This window comes from Acanthochromis polyacanthus, chromosome 17, assembly GCF_021347895.1.
Source record: "Acanthochromis polyacanthus isolate Apoly-LR-REF ecotype Palm Island chromosome 17, KAUST_Apoly_ChrSc, whole genome shotgun sequence".
NCBI classification, from domain to species: domain Eukaryota; kingdom Metazoa; phylum Chordata; class Actinopteri; family Pomacentridae; genus Acanthochromis; species Acanthochromis polyacanthus.
In genome coordinates, this window is record NC_067129.1 from 15304983 (window position 1) to 15322608 (window position 17626).

The following is a 17626-nucleotide window of genomic DNA, read 5'->3' on the forward strand; positions in this document are numbered from 1 at the left end:
CCAGGGGTCATCAAACTATGGCGGTACCAACGATACCTGTCCAATGATATCAATAATACATAATAATAATGTATTATTATTCTCTGCTACTGTTCGTTAATAATAAAAATAAAAAATGTTAATAAGTTAATGTGCTGCGTTCTACTCTACTGAATCACAACTTCAGCGCAATATTTATACGTCTTGCTGAGAGTCAGATAAGAAGATCAATAGCAGCGTCCTATACAGTTGTAATATATAGCTCGCCTGGCTATGGCTGCGTCCACAGGTAACAGAATATGCCAGCCTGCATCTCTGAGGATCACTGATTAACACGTTACAGCCCTTTTATTGTATTTAATTAGTGACTTTAGAGGTGCTGGAAGGCTGAGTTAGAATAGAGGGTGAAATGTCGGTTACAGAAGAAATTGTTGCGCTATTCCTTTTTACATTTTATTGAATTGCAAAAAATTATTATTTCAGCCGAGCAAAATCAAGCTAAGATGGTGCGTGACAAAGTGACAATGACTAGTTAATTTTCCAAAAGTTAACACTGACTTTTGGAAGTACAATCACGCTTGCAAAATGTTAATGGCCAGATTTCTCACACTTTGTTTACAAAGCTCAACTTGCAGTGGGAAACGCTGTTCTAAACATTTGGTCAGTGAGATAATTTATGCTCCATCACACCCAGTCAACTTCACCAGAACTGTTCTGACGTGGACAGGATGTCCACCTTTCACACATCTGAACAAAGGAGCACTGTCACATTCGGACCTTTAAATTCTAAGATGTCTGTTTGGGATCTAAACAAGCATTGAGATGGGATTTAAGAAAGATTCTCATTGATCTTAACTTAATAAATCCTTTCAGATGAGAAGTTTTTTTTTTTTTTAAACATCTGATTCTGTCAGACACTCAGGATGTTACAGTCATTTATACATGTAGAGCCTGACTTCTGCTCTTTCAGACAGCCTGGCTGACCTGCAGGCAGAAAGCCTCTCAAGCAATATCTATCGCTTAGTGGGTTTTTACACGCTGGTTACGATGCAAACAGAAACAATCTCGGTCTTCTTAAAAGAAAAAAAAAAAAAAAACACTTTAGGTAAAGCCTGCCTCTGCTCTAGCCTGTTTCAGTCTTCTCACACTCACGTCTCTGATTTCCACAGGCCTAGATCTGCAATAAAATGCTAAAATGCCGCTCTGATCAGGCTCAAAGGCATTGCGTGGAGTGAGAATCCAAGAATTTCATATGTGTTTAGAAGTGGGGAAAGAAAAACATGAGATTATTCAAATAATTCCCCCACAGAGCAACGCTAAACCTGAAGCCACTATTTTCACCTTAGGGTTATACGGGGCATATTGCAGCTGGAGCAACATCTTTTCATGTGCTGCTGTTGTGTGTTAAATTCTCAACAATATTGCATTGTGCAGTGAGATGCCTGTGGCTGATGAAAATGGAGAGGAGGAGGAGGAGGAAGAGGAGGAGGATGTATCATTCCAGGGCCAGGGATGGAAGGCACATGAGAGGCGTAGAGGAATTTTCAGAATTTTTCTCTTGATCGCATGTTTTTGGCATGAAACAAAAAATAAAGACCCTAAACCGAAGTGTTTTTGAAGAGTGATTATTTGAACATTGCATCATTGTGCTTTTTTTTCATGAAATAACCAACATAAGAAACCTCAAATACACTCAGTTAAATATACATGCGCTGCACACTTTGGATTCTCCTCCTCAGCGTTGTACAAATTGAGTGACCACTAAATCTTTCATGGACTGCTACCAAAAATATCCTACAAAAAGCTTTCCCTGATCCTCCATGCCCCATGCTACCAGGACACAGCCTTCAGCCACAACAAACCTTCAGAAAAGCTTGATGTTTCTCTTAACAATGCACCTATTCTGCCAACAAATGAACCTATTATTTCCGGCATGTGTGTGTATAAGTCAACATCTGTACAATGCGCGGATCATGAATAGCTCAAAATGGAAAGAGTAGCAGATATGTGGTGCAACCTGCTACAGAATAGACAATGAAACAAGGAAAAACATATAATATCAATTCAAAAATAGCCCAGCTTTAATCAGCCTTTCGTGGTCAAAAAGAGGCAGCAAGTCGATGACCTCCCAGTCTCTCTTTCCCACCTTGGCTTGCCCTTGCCTTCATCATCTTCGGCTGGAATCTGCAGTAACCAAGGTGACCCAGTGCACTTAGCATACATGAACACTTAGCAGCTTATAGATTCACGAGCCTTTACACAACACTGGACAGATTTTCATTCACTATGAACATTGTTTACTTTCTCTGCCGCGCTCACAAAGTATAAAACGTTGTGGAAATACCACATCACAAAAGAAAGAAGCAGGCAGGGCAGACTTTGCCCCAGGAATGACATGTGGGGCGAGACACGGAGAAGAAACAAAGCTGGAGCAGAGAAATCAGCAGAAAGCCATGTGTTAGGATGTTCAGAATGTGAGCAGCATGTGCACCGTCACTTGATGTGGTATGATGAAAGGGTGCCAAATCGCAAGGATCCCTTCAAGACAGTCTGGATCTGAGAAACATTATTCAGCACCGCACGCAAAATAACTGAGTTTATCCACAACAAAAAAAAGGAGAGTGAGACGATCATCATATACAAAGATATAGTCTAACCCTTTGTTTGCTCTTTTCATCCAGCTGCTAAAACCCAGACTGCGAGGTATAGCGCTGCAGGGAAAAAGAGTGAGAACTGAAAAACTCCTTAATGCTCCCGCTTGTGCATGAGGGGAAGAGCTCCACTCTGCAGCTGCACACGCTTCACTGAGCCAGCATCCTCCTCTAACCAAGATCTGACTTATTTTAGATGTGGATTACCCTGCAATACTGCCTGTCTCCCAGTTAGTTTGTTCAGTTTAATGTCTTATTTTAGATTTAGATATTATATTTATTTAAAATAGCATGAAAAAACTCAGACAGATAAAACCGATTATGCGCTTGTACATAGAAATATGTGGTAAAACCTCAATGTTTTCACAGCACATAATGTACATTTGTTTAATTCACCTATAAAAAAGCCCAAAACATGATAGCCCACAGCACTGTGGGCTGTCCCTGCCCTAACATGACACACCTCATAAACTATTCAGCAACAATTAAGCAAAGTCCAATAGCCCAAAGCAAAACAGGCATCAGCTGAACATCACTGTAAGCAAGACACATGATTTGCCTCACAGCAGTTCATCGTGGGCTTGACTCACATCTTCCCACAGCTCGTGCATGCACACAAAAAAAGCTAAATTGCCTTTGAAAGCCTTGGCTGCAGAGCAGCATTCAGAGTCATATGCTGATGAATGAAGAATGGACTGAGATAACCTCTATTCAAAAATCAGCTCGTGAATTATGGAAACAAAAATCAAAACATTACCACATACCAAAAAAGCATCAGAACTCCCCCAACAAGTCATGCTCCTTTTACTACATGTTGCTATTACTACAATGACCCCACTGTTGTTTTAATTGAAAGATAAAGAAGGAGCGTTGGTGTGATTAGCCAAGCCAGGTAGGCCACAAGTGGTCTTCCATCGTTTCAAGCAGCCTACTCGTCGTGCTAAAAATCCCTCCATTACCGAGTCCTAGCGGAGGTTGCACAGGATAAGCACACACATGCCCACACACTGCTCTCCCACTCATTCATCTCATTACATACAGATCATGTCTCTTATGGCCAGGCTATTTGCACCCCACAGTGTTCACCAGCATGGCGGTAACTCAATAGACAAGATGTTTGAAGACTTTCAGACACGAGCATATAAAAGCAAATTTGAAAAAATAAACACCGGTAAAGTTAATAGCTGGTAATTCACACCCATTACACCACCACCACCTCAGTGGTTTTTATTTGGATTCACTTGTGAATAAAATCATATCAGACCTTTTTTATCGTTTTCGATCACGAGCCAGTTAGACCTTTTAAAGTTCATTTTAAGATTCTGTACTTCAAGCTGAGATGCAAGAAAAGTAGTCAAATGTTCGGCTTTATTGGCCATACAGGTGTGATTGCCGGGTTTTCAGCTCAGAGTCTCGCTTGAGCAATTCCTATTCTTGTCATTCCTGCTGTTCACTGCACTGGCAGTGATGAAATGAAAAGGCACTAACTGGGGCAAATGGCAGGTGATAGCAGATTACGCACTGCAGGGTGCCTGATCCAGGCAGTGTTTTCTTACACTTTACTCTAGTAGTTGCATTGCACACAAGGCCAAAATAGCAGATGGAAAAATATCACTGACTTTAGCAATCAAGTAGTCATGAGACGTACGTCAAGAAGCGTTAGTGTAGCATCTGTAGGCTCACCTCTTCTATATGAGCTTCACCAGTTTACTGTTTATGATGCACCAATGTCTTATTTTCAGCATTTTGTTCTGAAATTGCATGTATTAATCTGCCAATAATCGTGTACAGAAAATAGCCACTTTGAATCGGGTCATTTAAATATTCAAGTTAATCTGTCCAATATTGAAATTTACTACGGGGCTAATGATTTTCTTAAAAATGCAATTAAAAATTGCCAAACAGAAATAGGATGGATTGCCCTGGAGAGGGGGTGTGATATAGATAAATAAAATCACTCTCTCATCTACATAACCTGCATTAAGTAAGAGCCCCCAAGTCCAACAATCCTCAGTGTTGCTGCTTTTTAAGCCTCTCATATATTTGTGTTTGAAATCAGTGAGCTCCCTTTGCTGCCAACTTGCCAACCAGCTGGGATTCCTTTCAGTACAAAGGAAGATTGCTGTGACATTTACAAAGCATCCTTAAGTTACACTGTAAGTCAGATTTGCATTTCTGAAGTCACTGAGTATAATCACCTATTTCACACACTGTTGCTGTTCTCTTGAGTTCTTGCTGGTTTACTGTGACCTTTAGCAATGTTGCAGACAATAAATAATGGAGATACCTCAAAGACCATTAATGCTCCCTGTCAGTTTTAGAGTCAAGTATTCACACAAAACCATGACATGTTAGGGCTGTGATGCTGTGGAACAGAAGATACTTTCCATTGTTTGCAACATACAAGTGCCACATTTAACATGTTACTGCCTCCCAACGACTTAGTGATCATTATTCAAGGTCTTTTGAAGGTCTTCAGCATAAATGTGGCACATTAATGAGAGCAGGGACATTAGCACAACAATCTGGACCACTTTGGTCCATTTATGCATGCCTAAACATGTATAATTCAAAAAAAGCTGCAATGTGCCCCTGCTGTAATTTCAGATCTTGCCAATTACTATTCTGACATAATGACACTGAAATGACTTTGCTAAAGGCTTTGTGAAATAAAATGATATAAATGACACACAAACATGAAAATATAATGGTTTTCTGCCCCATGTTGTTTGTGTGGCGGATATGCAAAGATACAGATAAATAGGTGGTGATGAGCATGGCTTCAGACTGAGACCTCTGTGCCAACAAGAGAGGAGTAACTGTTGGCTCCTAACTTTATTTATTTTGCATGGTACCATGCAAATGACTTAGAAAGGTTTAATGAGAAGAAAACAGAGGGGAAATGAACAAAGATGAGTTGCCTCAAGGAAATCATTACCACACATCATTACTCTTGACTACACACTGCAGTGAAAACTGAATGCTGTAAGACACTTACAATCCAGAGAGAAAGCATTTAAACAGAGCATTTAATTTAAAATTTAATCGATTAATTTGGCCATATACATCCCAGTCTTCCTCCGGTCAGACAATGGACAGACATGCATGAGCTTTTAATGTGAGGAGCACTCAGGGAAACAAAATCCAACAACGTGGCTGCAGATGGAGCTCCCAGATGAAGCACTGGAGAGCTAAATAATCCCTCCTCCTCCCTCGGTGGGAACAGGGGCAGTCTGTCCATTAAAATGTTGCCATTATTTTTTTTTCCTTCAGAACCTATATCTAGTGCGTCATAAAAAACAAAGCAACGAGACTGGAAAAAATACAATTTTAAATGGAGAGCATACAATGTATCTGTCTTTACGGTATCCAGTGAGAAAGAAGGAATTTCAAGAGGGGGGCACAGCTGAAGAAGTCTAATGAGATTTACAGGACAGTCTATGAGTAAAGAGTCAGCAAAGACAGAAGACAAAGAGAGCAGGCATCCAACAATGTCCAAGGCTGGATTTGTACCCAGGACATTACCAGTAAATGGCACGCCCTTTAATCAAGAAGCCACCAGAGAGAACCTTTACCTTTAGACCTATTTATAACAACACTGTGACTGACTCAAGTACATGAAAAAGTGGATCTGAGCTACAAGAAACATAGGGATTGCTGTTGAAGTCGAACGGAACTGGGGATATATCATCGATCTGAAACAGCACCAACAAAGCTGTGGATAATCGGAATCAACAGTAGACGTCATTAAGATGAATCTATGAAACCTCAAAACACATAAAAAAATCTACTTTAGGTAATTAAACATTTGACATTAGAAGATTAAAGCTTCACTCCATCAGTTTCTCAGTCAGAGAAAACAACTGCATGCTCTGTGGCAACATCTGAACCTTTGTCAAGTTTGAAAAAAATGTACCTCCTTATCTCAATTTGGTCTTGGAATCCTCAAATATCTTACAGAAAGTTACAAACAAAATGAGCCAGTTGTACTAGAGGCTAAAAGACAACGTCTCTGCCTCTGTTGTTCTAGTTTTAACTACCAACCTTTAAAAAAGATGAACAAAATAAAAAGAGAGACAATTGACTATGAATATCTTTTGAATATCATATTTGTACCGTATCAGATATTTAATAAAGAGATAAAAAATTACTGTCACTCAAGATGTCTGCTGCTTTGTCATTACATAAAACATCCTGACGATGCAATGAAACTAAGGCAGCACCCGGCATAAAACAGCTCAATGCAATTTCTGCACACGAAAACCAACATTTCAAACTTTGCTCAAACTCAGTTCCTCAGAGTCTTACCTCAAAAGTTTTCATTCATCTCAACCATAACAGACGCATGAGAGTAACACTGATACCAGTACACATTCTGAGACACAAACCAGTCACGTTGTCATTTTGAGAAAGAACAGGCTGTAACAATTAGTCACACTGATTGAAATCGAGGGAAAAATGCTTGGCACAACTTTGCAGATCCCAAGATTATGTCATTAAATGTTTGTCTGACCAAAACTGGAAAGTAGGAGCTGAGTGATTATCAGTTTGGCTGATTATCAGACGAGATTTTCAGCAATTGATACGTTTTTCTTAAAAAAACTGATTTCCGATTAAATAAGCTATTTGAAAAATAAGCTACTGGCTCTGATGCAGCCACTTCACAAACAATATCCGGCCCACAACATTCTTTGAATGGTAATGATCACGAGTAATAGTCTATCAATCCTGAGACATAAATTTTGAGAAGTTCTTAAATTAAAAGACACAAAAAACAATTAAAGGCATTTAAATGAACTTTTAGGTTCGAGTGATTCTAAATTTTAACACAGATTTTCATATTTATTGCAAATGTATGTCAGTTCCAATATCAGTTATCCATCTACTTGATCTCTAATAATTGGTATCAATATCAGTCAACCTCTAGTGCAAAATAATTCAGTTTAGAAGCAGAGAATCCTCCCATTTCAGAAGCTGGAGCATGATAATGTGTAGTATTATTTCACAATTTCTCCTTCAAAATGACTAAAACAAGGATTTCATTATGAAAATTGCTCCAGATTACTGTCCTGTCAATCAGCAAATAGATTAATTGACTAATCCTCTCAGCTCCAGTATTCTGTAGCAGTTCAATCACTTTTACCAGTTATTCAGTCAACATGGAAATAGAGGAGGAAGTAGAGCAGAGTGATGGGAGATCAAAGCGTTGCAAGATTTAATCTAAAAAGCACTGCCCAAATGAAAACTAAATATTCACAACACCAGAGGAAGAGTTTATAAATCATTTTATTTCTTTAAACTGATGGCAGTCATTCACATTGCTCACATGCTGCAGCAGAAACACCTTGCCTCCGTCATTTCTGACGCCATATCTCTCCGACAGAGCCGAGAGAATCAAGATGGTGAAAGCACAGATGGAGAGGCATGTGTGCTCCCCTGAAGAAACAACAATGTATATCAGAGCCAGCCGATCACAATCGCAGCTGTATTGATTTTGAAATACCTGCACAACTGGCCGGTAGCAGACACGTGTACAGTATTACTTTTACTAACCTATTGACCTGCTGCTGCTCAAACTCCGGGGAAACAATCAGTTTGGGTGTTCCAGGAAAGCCAAAGAAAAAACAAAATCCATTAGTGCTCATCCAAGACACAGGGTATCCACTCAACTAGAAAAATGAGCTGAAAATGTCAGCATCTGCAAAGTCTGTCTCCGATCTATCCGTCCCCTCACTCCGTCTTCCCTCCTCATCTGTCCCTCTCCTTTATGACCATGCGTGGGCCACCCCTTGTCCTCTCCAGCTTCAATATTTTCAGTCCTCCAAACTGAATTTCTCATCCTTCTTGGAGTCAGACATGATGCACACTGCCGGTTAGAGCGACTGAATCATCCACTTCACAGTAAAAAGCTCAAACATAGTCAGAAACCTCTCTTCTTTATTGAAAACACTCCAGACTTTATTGCTATTCTTTCCATTGGTACACAACAACCACAAGCTCTGCTCAGTTTCATTTAATCAAAGTCTGTGGTTACTTCTCATGTATTTTACAAGGTCTACAGTCTGATATAGTGGGATAAATCCTCCAGGAGGGAAGGATTTGAATGAAACATACTCCAATTATTTCCTACTACTTCCTACTTTCATGCTGCACTGCACAAAATGACTGAGCTGCAACACAGAGGTGCCATTTCCCACTTTAATCACATTTCTGGACTGAATTTCTGGATCACCAGGTGAGCACAACAGTCAATGACAGGTGGTGTGAGCCCTAGTTTTCCTCTGCATTCAAGACACACTGCGCTGTACGTGGAGCTCACAGCCTGCACTCGATGACCCCGAATTCACAGCTGCTCTCTCCCATCCCCTGCTCTGTTCTCCGCCAAGGAGTGGTTCAACCAAACAGCACTGGACAGTCGCATATCAGATCCTGTTTATGTGCATCTGTTTACCTTAAGGGAGATCTAAAGTCACGTATAGGTGGACTTTTGTCATATTCAGCTCCAAGGTCATGTGAGGCTGGCAAGTAATTAATTTCAATGCCGATTTCTAGTAAGAATCCAACATGCCGGTGCACCGTCTTCTAGCTGGAGGCCTGTTATTACTGTAAATTTTTATTAGTGTAAATTGTCATTGTTTTGTAAGAAACATGCTACTAATTTACATCTCACATGTCAAAATAAAAGGTATAGTTCAGCTTTTCCTGATTGCTCCTGCAAATTTTGACAAAAAAAGAAAACAGATTAAAGCCAGTCAGGTAAATGTAGCTGCCAAAGATTCCATCATAATAAATAATTGTATTTTAGCAGTCTAAAAACAACTGTTTTGTATTATTCTTAATCATATGGTGGGGTGTGAAGAAGGAGAAACCTCTCAGTAGAAGTGATGCTCATTTTGAGTGGCTGTCACGCCCGGAAAAAAACAGAGGAGGGAAAAAAACACAGTGCTGACTAGTCTTAATTTCACGTTTATTTCACAACTCCTCGACGCTTTTGAACCGTTTTCCAGAGGATCTGAGGTGGGATACTGCGGCAGTTGATCGGGCATTAACCACAGGATGGCTTTTCCCTTAAAAAAAATCTAATGATGTGGCTCCCTCCATTCAGACGCCTGCCTCTCCCGCACCTCAAAGACGCGCCAACACATCCTCACCTGGCTGCGCACAAACACACGTCACCCGTATATTCACAATCAGAGTAATACCGCCCATTCACACACCAACACACACAGATACACAACCCTGCTGTATTTACGGACTCTCTATATTCGTAAACATGCAGATGTTTTCCATCATGGCCATGCAGATTAAAGCGGCTCCCCTCCGCTGCCCTCTCTCCGCTGTGGTCCGATTAAAAACACCGTGCATGCTCCGGCATCACCAGTCAGCTGATGGGGGCTTGTTTTTGGGTGAAATATTTATAAGGGCTTGTCACGACCAGAACTCAAACGCGGGGGCTGTGTGGGGTTTTTACGCTGCGCGGCTAATCTCACCATCTCTCCCGCGTCTCCTTTTGTGTTTTGGAGCTAAAATGCGGGCCTTAAATTCACCGACGTGGGCTGCGAGCCTTCAAGGTTGAACAATTTGGGCTTGTGGAGACACGGCGGCTCACTGTCAAACCTCGCATCCCGGGAAATTCACGCGTAAAAAGCTGCCATTAGGCCCCGACGTCCCTCCGCAATACAGCATCATATTTTCTGCTGCTAATTAGGCAGACGGTGCGTTTTTTGGCTCTGACAGCTGCTTCTACGGGCTACATGGTGCAAGCCACTGATGCGATGATTTATGGAGCAAAACAGGGGTTTTAACGAAGGTGTGATACGTACCTTGGTGACCGTGGAGCCTCTATAGCCGGCGCAGAGGTAGACTATGTGCCGATAGCCCAATCCAGTTGCCCAGACTCGTAAAAATCAGACAACAACAAAACCACGCCGGTTGTTGATGACACAGCTGTCTTGGTAGACGGGAGGGAAGGGGGGAAAAATCCTTTCCCAGATGTGTCAATTGACGTGGAGAGGAAAAATCAGATATTCAGACGCATATCACCGGACTGACGCCTTTTCTTGACGTGAAAGGTCTTCCATTTTTATGATAAACAGCGCACTGTACTACCGAGGCTCGGCGGAGACTGGCCGGTGTGAAATCTGATTGAAAACCATGATGCAATTCAATGCGACGTTACAAAATGTTCCTCTGCAAACGGCATCCTTGTGCGTTTCGAAAAAAGCCTCCGAGACGACCTCCGCAAGAGAAGCATGCTTCCAGCGCCAGAGCAGGAACAGAAAGCAAACGTCAAAACAAAAACAAAAAAAAAGAAAGAAATGCGCAGATCTCAGCGCGCCGTGTGTTGGTTCAAGCGCTGGGCATCCTCAGTGTGCATTTGCATCCATATTAATATTCATACAGGACTTCCTGAGAGCAGACCAGTGGTTGTTTTGGAGAAAGGAAAAAAAAAAAAAAGAAGCATCAGAGGTGACTGAGTCCAACTGCGACGAGAGGATGTTTGCAGACATAACACAGCATCCAGCAGCAGACTCACTAAACCTCCTCATGTATTCTTAACAAAAAAAAAAAAGAATAAACATCAACTGATTTTATCTTGCATGATGCACAACAACCAAAGTGTCATATGAAATAACATGTGGGCAGCACAGTGATGTAACAGGGGATAAAAATATTACTATTAAGTATAAAATAAGCCACCAAACCCAGTGCTGAGTACCACAAAGTAGGCTAAGCCCTCACGGGAATTAATTGTGATATTCTGCATAAACAGTAACTAGATTCTGTTACACGCCAGAAAAAAAAGTATGAAAGTCATGAATGCACATAAAATACAATCTAATCTTAACAACGCATCAACCTCCTCTGTTTGTGTGTTTTAATTAAGCAAATAAATGTGGGTTTTTGGGGAGGTGGTGTCACATGACCGGTTAGCCGACACATGGCCTGTGAGAGACTGACACGCCCCCTAAAGTCGAAAGGAGATTATATAGGTGAGCACAGTGAAAGGCAAAATGACCCTTTGAGTTGTAAAAAAAATGAGGTAAGAGATTAGGAGGTCCTCTAATCATGTGAATCAGTGGAATCTTTGGACCATCAAGTTGTACAGTAAATTCAAGCCAAAGTCCAAAGATGCAACTTTCTCAAGATATGGGTCAAAGTACGCTGAGCAAAAATATGAACAGGGCATGCATATGGTCTTCAAAAATAGTCTTATTTCAATTGGTATGGTTAAAAAGGGTTCAATATGGCCAGCTATGCACACCAAGTGAGTTTAGATGAGGGTTAAAAAGACAATGATAAGAAACTCCTTTGATTGGTAACTAATGAAGGGCACTTTAAAATCCAGCTCCTTCCAAATGACATGACGCCACACATGACAAGAAGATAAGCTGTTGGCATGCTGGATGCTGTCATGCAAGAACTGTCCACAACTTCCTCATTTCTCTTCTAAGAAATCATTTCAGGCAGCACGGTGCGACAGACAATCTGACACATGCTGCTTTGGATGGACGTGTCCAACAATGTGATCCTGTCCAGCAAAATGTCCGTCAACTCCACCAAACCCTTCAGAAAGAGCAGGACACTCATTAAGCAGCAACAACCTCAGGAACTCTCTTTGTCGCAGATGTATGAAGCTACATGATGCACATAACGGACACACTGACTTGTGAATCAATGGATCCTGTCTCAGTCCGTCCATTATAATTCCCAGTATAGTGCATAATTTGTTGCTTAATTTGGTCCAATTTATTGCAGAGATACTGTATGTTGGGAACAACAAAAAACTACAAAAATCAATAAAATATACTCTTCCTACACAAAATATTATAAAACAAAAAGTCCCCTATGTTAAAAAGAAAGGATAGAATTAATATTTCTGTGTTTTTGACCAGTAAAATTCAGAGCCGACATACTGCCTGTGTGGTGCTTCAAGGGCAGCTTGAGCCTGAATAGAATTTGCTTGTGTAAGATTTGTGGTTGGCCCATATGTCCCACCAAGTGAACAAAAATAAACAGCTCCTCAGAAGTGTGTAATACCAGGGCTGTCCATGCATCGACTCATTTTTGGTCATATGTCCTCCAGCATATAAATAAACTCCATCGGGACGTGTTTACAACGTGAAAACATGGTGTTCACCACAGGCGGTCTTCAACAACATGCTCAGAGCTTTATGTCTGCTCTGTGATACGTGTTGGTGTCGATTTGTACACACAAAGCATGGGAAAAACTATGATTTGGGAAACATGATCACTCTGCTTACTTATTTATCAAATTAAGTATAAGATTCTCTATCTTATGCTTCTTTAACCAACAATCAAATAAGAGAGATATGACATTTGTTCACATCCTCACATGAAGGAAATTCTCCTTGTTTTCTAATCCACTCCTTGCTCATTTACGCTTGGCATTGCTGCTGTTTAGTCAACACTTCCTCTCCTACGTCATTCTATTCCACACTGAAAGTCCTCCAATGGCTCACGGAGCAGAATCCTTCCACTTCCTGAAACTCCTGTATTGTGAATATCTGCAGGAAGAGCTTCAACGACTGTGGCTTATCTCAGGTAAAGAAAGTAGCATTGAGTTATTCAGTGGGCAGGAATACTATTTGTGTTAATGATCCTTTTTCTGTCTCAGCATTTCTGGTAAGAGGGAAACTCAGCGTCAGGATGCATGTGTGTTATGCTACTAAAACAGGAAAAGCTGTGTCAGTTCATGAGAAGATTTATAGGACAGTCTGCGTTTTTATAAATCAAAATATTACATCAGAGAAAACCAACAAATCCTTCAATCCCAGTTCCTTTAAATTCACAAACACCAACTGAACACAAGGACTTGTAACGCTATTGATCACTAGGGTGACCAAAAACTAAGGAGTTCCCTATATGTGCTGTTACAAAGACCAAATACGCAAAGTATTCAACTATAAAACGTGTCTGTGTTTATCTCCGACATGCTTGCTTGTGTGTCAAAGTATCAGGGGAAGTGGATTTGTTATCAGCTACTTTACACGATCTGGTCAAAGTGCATTGAGCTGCGCTGTGGAATAGCGGCGAATCTGCATTCATTCAAATTAACTTCGGAGTAAACTCTAGAAAGGTAAAGTACTACATTTTATGCTCAGTAGTGGTATCATAAAAGCTGTTTTATGTGGTCTAAATGATTTTAAGCCAAATGTGTTCTACATTCCTACCAGCCTGACTGATAAAAGTTTTGTTTGTGAGCACATTAAAATCTTGTGCCTGTGAGCTTGTTCATAAGCGAATCATTTGATCATGATGTTGCATGCCTTGCAAGTTGTTGGGCCTTCTTCTTCCCTAAGGACACACTGATTACCAATGCAATATGTTCTTTGTCAAAAAGACATTTGTCATGCATTTTATTACTATCTTGGACAAAGCAGCCTCTGTCGTTTTCATGAGTACAAAATATATTACTTATATTTCCATATCCTTTACTGCATGAAAGACCAGTTTACAAAGGTTGTTGACTGCTGAATGATGATGGTGTGACCTCCAGGTTTCCAGAATGACGAAGGAAAAGACGAAATTGAAGGAATTTATAGAGGCAATAAGTATTCTGCAATGGGTGCTATCCTTTCTCTTCATGGGTAAGACTTTTTTCCCCCTTAAACAACACTGTACTGATTAATTGACCTTACATAACAAATCTGTTTCCCCAACATATGAACCAACACGGCCCGATAAACATCCAACTTCAGGAGTGGCTTGTATTATCTTGATGGTGTATCTGATGTTTACCTCTTTGTGGCCGCTGTCCGCTCTGTCCTTTGCTTGGCTGGTGGTGGACTGGCAAAGCCCTGAAAGAGGTAGGAGAATTAAATCCTTCAACTTTCTGTGAAAATAGTAAAATTCAGCGTCACAATTCTGTACTATATAATAGTTCTACACAGGTCTGTAGTGTGCTCACACTGCAGGAGTGTCAAAATAAAGGTTACACATGATTCACACTACAACTTTTTTAGCTTGCTGTTGATGGGTTATTTTCCCAGGATGCATTGTGCACAGGAAATGGAAGAGCTGGTCACAGGTGAAAAACATTAAGACAAATTGCCAGTGATAGGAAAACAGCTGTGACTAGTGCTGCCATTTCCTCTGTGAAGTGAGTTGTGTGAGAGTTGAGTCCATCAACAGCACATTTAACAAACACGGGCTTTGTTGATACATTCATGTTGACAGGTTTGAGAATATTTTACTCTTCCCCAGCAAACACATTTGCTCATAATAAGTCGTGTACTACAATATTTGGACACGACCAGTGTAGATTTATTTTTTTGTATGCTTAAAGCAAAAACAGCATACTATGGTAACTAATATAAAAAACATACTGTATATAGTTAATGTGCAGTATTAAACTGATTTCCAATGTCTCCATCAGGGGGCAGGAGAACAACATTTGTGAGGAAGTGGAGGGTCTGGGAGCACTACAGAGATTTTTTTCCTATTAAAGTAAGTTTTCATTTTGAACCATTATTTCATATTTGACACTCTCATAATATGATTTGACTATTTGGTTGTAACACATGAATGTTTTTTACACTGGCAGCTAAATCTCAAGAAACAAAATGCTTTGGGTAGAGTTCACTCAGAACAACTTCTACACTCTGGAATCTTTTTAAACATTTAATGAAACTCAGGAAAATGTGCAGGAATTAATTTATATTTTACAATCTTGCAATTATTTCAATTTGGCAAAAACTGCAATGACTTTTTGCTCATTTATTTCTATGCATTCTCCTGGTACTGGGTACTTAAAACCCTGGTACTATCTGCTGGGATTCTGTATTAAGGCAGGTTTGGTATTACAGCATGAGATAAAAGTCAATGTAATGAGCATTTTATTTTTGAGACCTTTAATCAGAACTTTTTTTATCAACTCTCCCAGTCAAATGCCTGCAAGAACCAAATAACATGAAAGTCTACTCTTTAATCGCTCATTTAATCAGATAATGCACAGTGAAATTGGGTTTGGTTTTATGATTAACAGCTGACTATAATCAACTACGTTAATCTTCTTGTGTCAATTTTCTTGCTCAGTTAGTGAAGACAGCAGAGCTGAATCCAAACAAAAACTACGTCTTAGGCTGTCATCCACATGGTATCATGAGCGCTGGAGCCTTTGCCTGCTTCAGTACAGACAGCTGTGGCTTCACAGAAGCATTTCCTGGGGTGCGACCAACTCTGGCGATACTGGCCGGGCTTTTCAGGATTCCACTCTTTAGGGAGTACTTAATGTGTGCAGGTATTTATAACAGGTTCAACAAAAGAACTGGGTTGTTGTCACAGCCTGATGAGCCCCTCTTTTTTGTTTAGGTCAAGTCAAAAGACAAGCTCTGACACAAGACCAACAGCTATTGATGACAGTGCAGTAACATATTTAGCACAAACAAAATAAATGAGGTAATAAAGTGCAAAAACATTTTTGTTTAACAGCAAATGGAAGCCAAAAATTTCAACATGTTACTGAGTCTCAGATCTGTTGGTGCTGTCAAAATTGCATAAAATTCAAAGTATTTTCACATTTGGAATCAGGACAAACATAAATTTCAACCTATTAAGAGCGTAGACATGCAGAGAACTTGTCTGTGATGACATTCCATCTAACAATGAACATGTTTTATCAAGTCTTTCTACAACTGCGCTTTCCAGTTCTGCTTGTCTTTAAACAAAACCAGTCTCCATCAGCTGAACTGTTGATTCTCTTACTTTGATCAGGCCTTTCTCCAGTCAGCAAACCAAGCCTTATCCACCATCTTTCAAAAAGGGGCAAAGGCAATGCAGTAGTGATTATCATAGGGGGCGCTGCTGAGTCTCTGGCATCCTCTCCCGGAGTCAACACAGTGGTTGTGAAGCAAAGAAAGGGATTCGTCAGGGTGGCCCTTGAGTTTGGGTGAGAACACTCTCAGAACGTCGTGAAATATCAGCCATCAATTTGCATCACTGCACTCACCAATACTGAACACTTACATAATCTCTGATGCTCTTCCACAGGGCTGATCTGGTGCCCGTTTATTCATTTGGAGAGAATGAACTCTTTCAGCAGGTAGTTTTCTCAGAGGGCAGTCTAGGTCGCAGCTTACAGGACTTATTTAAAAAGATCATGGGTTTTGCCCCATGTCTGTTTGTTGGTGAGCGCTTCGCTTTCCTGCCCTACAGGACTCCAGTCACAACAGTTGGTGAGTAGGTCATTATTATACAAATAAAACTAATTTAATATAAAACTAGATGAAAGGTGGAACATCTTCAGGAACCTAACAGAGAAGTTCAGCTGCTTTTTACTGAGGCTCCTAGGATTGCCATGACCTGTGTGAGTGAGAATCTCCTCAAACATGAACCTAATGTATGGTCATAAATCACTACTTTCAGTGGGAAGTCCAATCTCGGTGCCCAAACGTGCTACGCCGACTGACGAGGAGGTTGACCACTACCACAAACTTTACATGGAGGGACTATCTAAGCTGTTCCATGAGCACAAAGTCAGCTGTGGACTATCGGAAGGTCATGAGCTTCGGATCATATAAACACTTCAGTTTCACATGGACTGCACTGCTGTTTTATTTTTACTTTAATGTGGCTTTGTGGAAGTGTGACTTGCAGTATGGATCTGATGTGATGGACGTTATCTCCTATAATAATATATTGATGTCATAGATTTCTATGTCCTTACTGTAAATCCTGACTATTTGAAAATATACAACATTAATATATGCTGAAAACAATAATTATGACATGAGGGGCCCTTGAGTAGGAGTGCTATATTTGTGTGGATGTATTGGTACACTTTACATGGCATGTAATGATGTTCACAACACACTTAAACATTTGCACAATTCTATTTGTTGACAGAGGCTTTAGATACTTGGAATGAAAGACCATGTATTTCAAAAAATAAATTATGTCAAAATGCATGTTGCCTTTTTTTTTATTTTTAGTTTGCTGGTTTAAAGTACTCCCACTGCTGTATAAAAAAAAAA

General features: G+C 40.3%; 2 protein-coding genes across 3 annotated transcripts in view; one reads left to right on the forward strand and one right to left on the reverse strand.

Annotated features, from left to right (window-relative positions):
* Positions 1-11066, reverse strand: part of LOC110947178 (neuronal tyrosine-phosphorylated phosphoinositide-3-kinase adapter 1) — a 29068-nt gene extending 18002 nt beyond the window's left edge. Inside the window, exon 1 of the mRNA XM_022188631.2 lies at positions 10454-11066. The gene's annotated coding sequence lies outside the window, so the exon portion shown is untranslated. The remainder of the gene's footprint in view (positions 1-10453) is intronic.
* Positions 11067-13099: 2033 nt separating this feature from the next.
* mogat3b (monoacylglycerol O-acyltransferase 3b) lies at positions 13100-17560 on the forward strand. Of its 2 annotated transcripts, none has more exons than XM_022188621.2 (8): positions 13100-13196; positions 14152-14242; positions 14354-14461; positions 15031-15101; positions 15690-15894; positions 16368-16542; positions 16644-16828; positions 17019-17560. In XM_022188621.2, exons 2-8 carry the CDS (start codon positions 14161-14163, stop codon positions 17171-17173), a joined length of 981 nt encoding a protein of 326 aa, XP_022044313.1. In that variant the 5' UTR covers positions 13100-13196; positions 14152-14160; the 3' UTR covers positions 17174-17560. The 2 variants fall into 2 exon arrangements, with proteins under 2 accessions (XP_022044313.1, XP_022044299.1); XM_022188607.2 differs by lacking the exon at positions 13100-13196 and adding an exon at positions 13640-13731.
* Positions 17561-17626: the final 66 nt, after the last annotated feature.

Coding starts and splice junctions, on each gene's coding strand:
- mogat3b (XM_022188621.2), top strand. CDS start 14,161: ATGACGAAGGAAAAGACGAAATTGAAGGAATTTATAGAGGCAATAAGT. Junction 15,895..16,367: donor GGAGTACTTAATGTGTGCAG/GTATTTATAACA, acceptor TACTTTGATCAG/GCCTTTCTCCAGTCAGCAAA. Junction 16,543..16,643: donor AGGGTGGCCCTTGAGTTTGG/GTGAGAACACTC, acceptor GCTCTTCCACAG/GGCTGATCTGGTGCCCGTTT.